Source organism: Salmo salar, chromosome 08 (assembly GCF_965601325.2).
Source record: "Salmo salar chromosome 08, fSalSal1, whole genome shotgun sequence".
Classification (NCBI taxonomy): Eukaryota; Metazoa; Chordata; class Actinopteri; order Salmoniformes; family Salmonidae; genus Salmo; species Salmo salar.
The window spans coordinates 24,474,611-24,484,024 of NC_138298.1; the positions used below are offsets into that span (position 1 = coordinate 24,474,611).

The following is a 9,414-nucleotide window of genomic DNA, read 5'->3' on the forward strand; positions in this document are numbered from 1 at the left end:
TTTTGCCTGGCCCGGTGCCCCGGGTGAACGGAGTTACTATTTTTAGACCATTCCATTGGTCGTTCAATGAAATCTTCACCCGCCCGGGGCATCGTGCCATGCAAAACGAACTGGCCCATTGAAATAGAGTTCTGCGCGGTACTGATTAATTCAGCCCGCTTCCGCTCGCACCCGCAGCTTTTAATACCACATCTGCTGGCTTTCTAAATCAAATCAAATGTATTTATATAGCCCTTCTTACATCAGCTGATATCTCAAAGTGCTGTACAGAAACCCAGCCTAAAACCCCAAACAGCAAGCAATGTAGGTGTAGAAGCACGGTGGCTAGGAAAAACTCCCTAGAAAGGCCAAAACCTAGGAAGAAACCTAGAGAGGAACCAGGCTATGAGGGGTGGCCAGTCCTCTTCTGGCTGTGCAGGGTGGAGATTATAACAGCACATGGCCTAGATGTTCAAATGTTCATAAAATTTTCATAGCCGATCTTTGAGAGTATCTCTACCGCTCCTGCTGTCTCTAGAGAGTTGAAAACAGCAGGTCTGGGACAGGTAGCACGTCCGGTAAATAGGTCAGGGTTCCATAGCTGCAGGCAGAACAGTTGGAAATGGAGCAGCAGCACGGCCAGGTGAACTGGGGACAGCAAGGAGTCATCAAGCCAGGTAGTCCTGAGGCATGGTCCTAGGGCTCAGGTCCTCCGAGAGAGAGAGAGAAAGAAAGAAAGAGAGAATTAGAGAGAGCATATTTAAATTCACACAGGACACCGGAAAAGACGAGAAATACTCCAGATGTGACAGACTGACCCTAGCCCCCCGACACATAAACTACTGCAACATAAATACTGGAGGCTGAGACAGGAGGGGTCAGGAGACACTGTGGCCCCATCCGATGAAACCCCAGGACAGGGCCAAACAGGTAGGATATAACCCCACCCAATTTGCCAAAGCACAGCCTCCACACCACTGGAGGGATATCTCCAACCACCAACATACCATCCTGGGACAAGGCCGAGTATAGCCCACAAAGATCTCCGCCACGGCACAGCCCAAGGGGGGGCACCAACCCAGACAGGAAGACCACGTCAGTGACTTCTATCCGACTCTCATCCGCTACCGCAAGAACCAATCCCAAACCCAACCGAAGTCCAGCAATATTATTTTAGGCGAATGTGACGCATCTCATTTGCCAGCCATGGTCGCAGCAATTTTGCGCCCTATGTAAGCAATATCAAAATGCGCAAAATTAACCTAAGAAATAGTTTAAATTACAAGAGATTCTCACGTGGCCCATTATATTAGGCTATCGGTATTACTGCGCTATATCAACCAATAGGCTAGAAGCAGTTTGAATAGAGCAGTTGGGACACTTGCACTTTCTCTTGAGCTACGTTTTATAGCCTCGGTTTTAGGAGTGAGACGATTTTCAGACAGTGACACATGCCAATAAAGCCCCTTACTTTGAATTGAATTGATCAATATTTATTTCAGGACAATGTAGTAAACTATAGCCAACTCATATTTATGAAGTAGCCTACATTGATTGCCTTGAAAAGATAACTGCCCCGTGCTTCTCCGCCCATGCATAGACTATATAGACTGCTTTATTTCGCATGTGTGGCTACTGAATATGAGGCAGCAAGAACGATGAGAGCGGACACTTGTACATTCTCTTGAACTACGTTTTGCATGTAGGATATAGCCTACCTTGTAGGAGGATAATTTGCAGGCAGAGACAAATAAATGGGTAATTAATATTTATTTAAAATGAAAGGTTCGCTCACCATGGTAGCCTATCCGCGCGTTACGCATTTTCAATCATTTTTTATTATTTCACCTGGACTAACGTTGGTTGAGCGTCCTCAACTTCTTTCCATTGTCAATACCCTATTTATTTACAGACACTGTAGTAAACTGTAGTCTAATCATATTTTATGTAATTTTCTTGAAAAGACGACTGCCACTTGATTCTCCTCCCATGCATAGGAAGCCTACTCTATTTCACTGAGACCAGACTATAAACACTCCGGGACTAATTCATGTGGACAGATGAAACGGCGAGAATCTGTCAATGCTCATGTAAGATTATGTGGTTATGAGCAACATTGAGAGGTTCAATTAATCTGCCCAGGCGCCCGACTATGAGTGTTTTTTACCGGGTGAAAGTTGATTGCGTTTGTTTTGGAACCGGCCTGCTTTCCGGGCGTGAGACAGGTGCCCGGTTCAAAACACATGGAGAAATCCGCTCAAAACAAAAGTGACGTAATTAGCACGTGGAGGGAAAAGTACGGTTCTGTGTTTTCACACGCAAAAGTGATTTCTTTTGACAAAAAAAGCATTATCTGCCTACCTAATGAAAACTAGTTTGAAAATGCAAACATATTTTGAATGGAAAAGAGATGTAGGCCTATGTATGTTTCTGGATGATGCGCCATGCTGCCTTGTTGGCAGAGTGGCACAGACTACTGTTTGGTTTGAAAAAGGCACTCTTCCCTTAGTGCTTTTGCCAATTCACGTCAAAGGACATACACCGATGCCCCGCGGTTCACCATTTAATTTTTTATTTATTTAACCTTTATTTAACCAGGAAAAACCCATTGAGACTCAGAGTCGCTTTTTCAATTGAGACCTGGCCGAGAAGGCAGCAACAATCAATACATGACAGAATTAAAACATACAACAATACAATTCAACATGATCCAGCCTAAAAAAAAGCATTTACACTCCTCTGTAACAGAGTCTCCCATCAATATTTTAAATTCATTCAGTGGCACTAACATATCTAGATGAAGTGTGGATTGTAGACTATTCCATGCCTCTGGTGGACAAGACGAGAAGGCAGTCTGCTTAATACTGCAAGTGTCCTGGGGACTTTAAGTAGGTAGCCTAGTGGTTAGAGTGTTGGGACAGTACCCGAAAGGTTGCTAGATTGAATCCCTGAGCTGACAAGGTAAAAATCTGTTGTTCTGCCCCTGAACAAGGCAGTTAACCCACTGTTCCTAGACGTCATTGTAAATAAGAATTTGTTCTTAACTGACTTGCCTAGTTAAATAAATGTTTTTTTAAGTAGCAACCAGCTAGCAGACCAGGTATGGTAACTGCTGGTGGTAAAGGAGACCGGACTACAGAGGTAAAGAGGGAGTTGACCCAAAAGGGTTTAGTAGATGAACACACATATAATCAATCCTCCCAGTAGTTTCTGGTCTTGTTTTTTTGTTGTTGATTAATTGGACGAATCAGGATTGGGCGAATGCGATGTATCAAGTGGCAATCAGCAGTTACATCAAAGTTTTTGACTTATAAATTAATGATATGCACACATTGATTCTTGAAGAATAGGCTATAATTTATAAATGCATCATGAACTTAGTTCAACTGGCATACAACATCAAAACCCCAATTATAAGCTTGTTTTACTGCAATGTTTGTAAACAAAGAAAATGTTAAACAAATAACCTACTGCAGCCTCAAAACATGGTTTCAACTATCATGTTGATATAATGGCTGATCAGTCCTTGCATCCATAGCTCTGTCTATGATTTTGAGAGAGGTTACATTCCTCAAGCCCCATCCCTCAGCGTTTTACTGACAACCGCTTTGTTATTGTTTCGACTGCTGCTTTAACTGGTGCTGTCACGACTTCCGCCGAATTCGGTCCTTCTCCTTGTTCGGGCTGTGTTCGGCGGAGAACGTCACCGACCTTCTAGCCATCGCCGATACATTTTTCATTTTCAATTGGTTTTGTCTTGTCTCCCATCACACCTGGTTCCAATTCCATCAATTACATGTTGTGTATTTAACCCTCTGTTGTGTATTTAACCCCCCCCCATTTTTGCCCTCAGAATAGCCTCAATTCGCACAGCAAGTTAATTTCATTGGAAAGGGGAAAACAACATGAATGATTGTTAGCTATAGTTAACTAGCGAGATAACTGCTACAAATTATGTTTTGAATTGGCTATCTAGTTTTTTTTTTTTTTATCCGCTGCTTTTGTGCCCACTGGCACATTAGCAGCACACATAGACATGCACTGAAGGGTCATTCCTATGATGTCTGATAAGTGATTGATAATATTTAAGTGTGCCTTCATGAACTATGTTAACAAACATTTCCATGACTTTTTATGATTTTACAACCCCTAATTTGGATTCACGCTGATGTATTTTTAATCCGCACATTCTCGAACACTGCTAGCCTACTGTCACGCATAGAATCACAGACTAGTGGCAAATAAACTTAACATAGCAGAATCGAGAAATGCCGACTCCGCTTTGATCAACCTTTTTTTGGCTCACTGTGTGAATCTGGGCCGGCGATATTCTACTTGTTTTATATAGGTTCTAGTACGCAATTCAACCCCCAAATGTAGGTTCTGGTACCGCGTACTAGACAACTCGGCCACAACTAAGCACTGATACTAGACGCACTTGATTTCGCATGCCCAACTAGGAGAGGTTGGCTACAATATGTAACTTTTTGGGCGACCACATCAAATTCACATAGAAATGTGAGTTATATATCTGTCATTCTCGTTGAAGGCAAGTCTAAGAAGCGGTAGCCTATATTCTATGTGCACTATTTCTATGCGTCTTGTTCTTATATGTAGTTTTAGCGTCTTTTACTATCGGTTTGGTACACCAACTTCGAACAGCTGAAAATGCATTGTTTTTGGTTGTTGAAAATATATATCACAGCGGTTTAACTTTTGGAATTCACATGCCGACCAATTGCAACTATTTTCTAGCACTTGCAGCAGGTGGACGGACAGTCATCGTGCACGTTCATAGTTGCATTTCGTTTTTTCTCGTGGGCTTACTGTGTTCCTGTGTATTTCTGAGTTAAGGAACCTGAACCAGAAACACCGGACCGGAGAATGACTTTAAAAACCATTCGCAATGGAATCCATAACATTGACAAATACATCAATAAGATCTATAACATTAAAAAAGAACTCAACGTGGCTCTGGACTTGGAGGACATGATAGAATGTGTCACTACGAATGCATTGATGGTAAAGTTTCTCCCTCAGGCTGCGCACACACACACACACACCAATACTTGTTTGTAGTGGGAAAAAAACATGGTAATAACTACTTTGCTCATTGCTTATGTTATGTGGATAATCCATTTACTCAAAAGCACAGTTGAAAGTGATTATGATCCACAGACAAAAAAGATAAGTATCACTCTACTGTATCTTGGGCTGTAAACATTAAACTGGTACAGTGTGACCCCCAACACTATCTGTAGTCTCTCTGAACAGGTTAACTCTTTCAACAAGATAAAATGTGGGAGAAGTCGCTTTGGATAAGAGCGTCTGCTAAATGACTTAAATGTAAATGTAACTCAGAAGACCTCTACCTTTGCTGTTGCCTTGCAGGTTACAAACTAGAAGCCCAGCCTGGTTACAAACCATCCCCTCCCAATGGATGTGGGTCACCCCTGTTAGGATTCCAGGTGAACTAGTGTCATGTCTGACTTTGATCTATAGCAGTGGTCTTCCCTATTAGTCCAGTGTGTACAGGCTGTTGTCCCAGCCTGCACACACTATAGTGTATAGCTACAGCTTGGGCTCTTCAGGAGCAGGAATTTTGATGAGCTTTTTACATTTATTAGGATCCCCTTTAGCCGGCACCAATGGCGACAGCTAGTCTTACCTGGTTCCGACACATAACGAAAAAGACATTCCAGACAAAATACTTTACAATTTACATACATTTAAGAACATTAACGTGTGTGTGTGTGTGTGTGCGCATCTATCAGTTCCACATACATGTTAGTACATACACACAACAAGTAGGTCACATGGGGGAGAGGCGTTGTGCCGTGAGGTGTTGCTTTATTTGTTTTTCTAAACCAGGTTTTCTGATCACTTGCTCTATATAAAGTGGAAGGGAGTTCCATGCACTAATGGCTCTGTAAAATACTGTACGTTTCCTTGAATTTGTTCTGGACCTGGGGACTGTGAAAAGACCCCTGGTGGCATGTCTGGTGGGGTAAGTGTGTGTTTGTCAGTGCTGTGTGTAAGTTCATTATGCAAACAATTTGGAATTTCCAACACAATAATGTTTCTTAGAAAAACAAGAAGTGACGCAGTCAGTCTTTCCTCAACTCTTAGCCAAGAGAGACTGGCATGCATAGTATTAATATCAGCCCTCTGATTACAATGAAGAGCAAGACGTGCTGCTCTGTTCTGGGCCAGCTGCAGCTTAACTAGGTCTTTCTTTGCAGCACTTGATCATATGACTGGACAATAATCAAGATAAGACTAAACTAGAGTCTGCAGGACTTGCTTTGTGGAGTGTAATATGAAAAAAGCTGAGCATCTCTTTATTACAGACATCTCTCCCCATCTTTACAACCATTGAATCTATATGTTTTGACCATGACAGTTTACAATCTAAGGTAACACCAAGTAATTTAGTCTCATCAACTTGTTCAACAGCCACACCATTCATTACCAGATTCAGATGAGGTCAAGAACGTAGAGAATGAAGACCACTGTTTATAGGAATGTTATTAAACCTGTCATATTATATATGGCATTGCATATTTGTGAGCATTGATCTAATGTTCAACTCTTGTCTACTCTACAGTTTGACATCGGCATCCCGTCCTTGACCAAGTGCTGTAACCAGCACGACCGTTGCTATGACACCTGTAACCGTGATAAACACGACTGTGACAATGAGTTCCAGGAATGCCTGGAGACCATCTGTAGGAGATTACAGAAGATGTTGGGACTGGCCCAGAGTGTCCAAGGTAAGATGGAACCTGGGTTGTGTTTATTAGAGCATGCAACAGAAAACATTTACAACGGAACGCGACAATGAGTGTTTCTTATTGTAGTTCCTGCCTGTTTGTCTGTTTTCTTCCATGTGATGCCTAATGAACACCTCCCTGATTCATGTATTGACATGCTCCCAGTGTTGAACACAGAGCAGGACTTGACTCAAGCCTTCCTCACAGTTAATTCAATAATGTGTCCACTATCTTGTAGCCTGGTTAAATCATACTGAATGGGTAGGCAACAACACATCTGCCACGCTGATCCTCAACACGGGGGCCCCTCAGGGGTGCGTGCTTAGTCCCCTCCTGTACTCCCTGTTCACCCACAACTGCATGGCCAGGCACAACTCCAACACCATCATTAAGTTTGCTGACGACACAACGGTGGTAGGCCTGATCACAGACAATGATGAGACAGCTTATAGGGAGGAAGTCAGAGACCTGGCAGTGTGGTGCCAGGACCACAACTTCTCCCTCAATGTGAGCAAGACAAAGAAGATGATCATGAACTACAGGAAAAGGAGGGCTGAACACGCCCCCATTCAATTCGACATGGCTGTAGTGGAGCGGGTCGAAAGTTTCAAGTTCTTTGGTGTCCACATCACCAACAAACTATCATGGTCCAAACACACCAAGAAAGTTGTGAAGAGGGCACGACAACGCCTTTTCCCTCTCAGGAGACTGAAAAGATTTGGCATGGGTCCCCAGATCCTCAAAAAGTTCTACAGCTGCACCATCGAGAGCATCCTGACCTTTTGCATCACCGCCTGGTATGGCAACTGCTTGGCATCCGACCGTACAGCCCAGTACATCATTGGGGCCAAGCTTCCTGCCATCCAGGACCTATATACTACTTTTTTTTTCTTACTTTAGTAAATATTTTCTTAACTCTATTTTCCTAAAACTGCATTGTTGGTTAAGGGATTGTAAGTTAGCATTTCACGCTAAGGTCGACACCTGTTGTTTTCGGTGCAAGTGACAAATAAAAATGGATTTGATTTGATTACACCTGTCATATTGCATTGAATATTTGTGAGCATTGATCTAATGGCCATCTCTTTTGTCTACTCTACAAGTTGACATCGACAACCTGTCCTTGACCAAGTTCTGTGACCAGCACAACTGTTGCTATGCCATTTGTAACAGTGATAAAGACGACTGTGACGATGAGTTCCAGGAATGCCTGGAGAGAGATTTCTGTAGGAGATTACAGAAGATGTTGGGACTTGCCTAGAGTTTCCAAGGTAAAATGGCACCTGGATTGTGTTCATTAGGGCATGCAACAGAAAACGTTTTACAACGGAATACGAAAAGGAGTGTTTCTTATTGGAGAACGCCAGGTAGTTTGTCTGTTTTCTTCCGTGTGGTGCCTAATGAACACAACCCTGATTAATGTATTGACATGCTCCCAGTGTCAAGCATTCCTCATAGTTAATTCAATAATGTGTCCACAATCTTGTAGCCTAGTTAAATCATACTGAATGCAGCGCTCACCATTGTCAATTGTTTCACTTCACTGGTGAGTTCAGCATTCAGTCTGGTTTAACCAGGCTAACAATCTTGCTGGTGGGGAAGATCATACAACTCATCCATATTACTATGTGTATTACCTCTTCTATTACTTGTCATTTTTTAATTTGTCTCTTATTATTGATATTGAGTGTAACCAATGTGAAATGGCTAGCTAGTTAGCGGGGTGCGCGTTAATAGCGTTTCAATAGGAGACATCACTCGCTCTGAAACCTTGAAGTAGTTGTTCCCCTTGCTCTGCAAGGGCCATGGCTTTTGTGGAACGATGGGTAACGATGCTTTGAGGGTGGCTGTTGTTGATGTGTGCAGAGGGTCCCTGGTTCGAGCCCAGGAAGGGGAGAGGGACGGAAGCTATACTGTTACACCAGCACACAAGCATTTCACTGCACCTTTTATACCTGCTGCAAACTGTATACATGACAAATAACCTTTGATTGTTATTCATTTCCTGTGTGTCTGTATAACATGATCTGCTTGTGTTTTTAGAGTGACAATACTGCAACCCTGCTGTTTAATGCTGTCATGTGCATGAGGTGTAAACCCTACATTGACAGCCAGAAAGACTCCTGCAGTGCACACATAGCTGACATTTGACGTTTGTTGAGCTTGCCTCATTCACAGGCATACGCAAACATGTATTTTGTTTTTACAGTATCCCTCTGCATAATGTCACACCCTGAAACATGTTTTATATTATACTGAACAAAAATATAAGTCGATACCATAAGTCACCTCCAACGTCGTTTTAGAGAATTTGGCCTTATGTCCAACCAGCCTCACAACCGCAGACCCCATGTAACCACACCAGCCCAGGACCTCCACATCCGGCTTCTTCACCTGCGGGATCGTCTGAGACCTGCCACCCGGACAAGAGGAATATTTCTGTCTAATAAAGCCCTTTTGTGGGGAAAAAGTCCGTCTCAATGGCTGTGCCCCTGCCCAGTCATATAAAATCCATAGATCAGGGGCTAATTTATTTATTTGAATTCACTGATTTTCTTATATGAACTGTAACTCAGCAAAATCGTTTCAATTGCTGCATGTTTCGTTTATATTTTTGTTTAGAATATATTTGACTCTGTTATACGGTTCTCAGTGGCTACAA

At 42.6% G+C, this 9,414-nt stretch overlaps 1 protein-coding gene across 1 annotated transcript; it reads left to right on the forward strand.

Annotated features, from left to right (window-relative positions):
• Positions 1-4,430: 4,430 nt before the first annotated feature.
• Positions 4,431-9,179, forward strand: LOC106610307 (group XIIA secretory phospholipase A2-like). Its single transcript, XM_045722855.2, has 3 exons — positions 4,431-5,001; positions 6,587-6,752; positions 7,856-9,179. Exons 1-3 carry the CDS (start codon positions 4,864-4,866, stop codon positions 8,011-8,013), a joined length of 462 nt encoding a protein of 153 aa, XP_045578811.2. The 5' UTR covers positions 4,431-4,863; the 3' UTR covers positions 8,014-9,179.
• The last annotated feature ends 235 nt before the right edge of the window (positions 9,180-9,414 follow it).

Coding starts and splice junctions, on each gene's coding strand:
- LOC106610307 (XM_045722855.2), top strand. CDS start 4,864: ATGACTTTAAAAACCATTCGCAATGGAATCCATAACATTGACAAATAC. Junction 5,002..6,586: donor TCACTACGAATGCATTGATG/GTAAAGTTTCTC, acceptor TCTACTCTACAG/TTTGACATCGGCATCCCGTC. Junction 6,753..7,855: donor ACTGGCCCAGAGTGTCCAAG/GTAAGATGGAAC, acceptor CTACTCTACAAG/TTGACATCGACAACCTGTCC.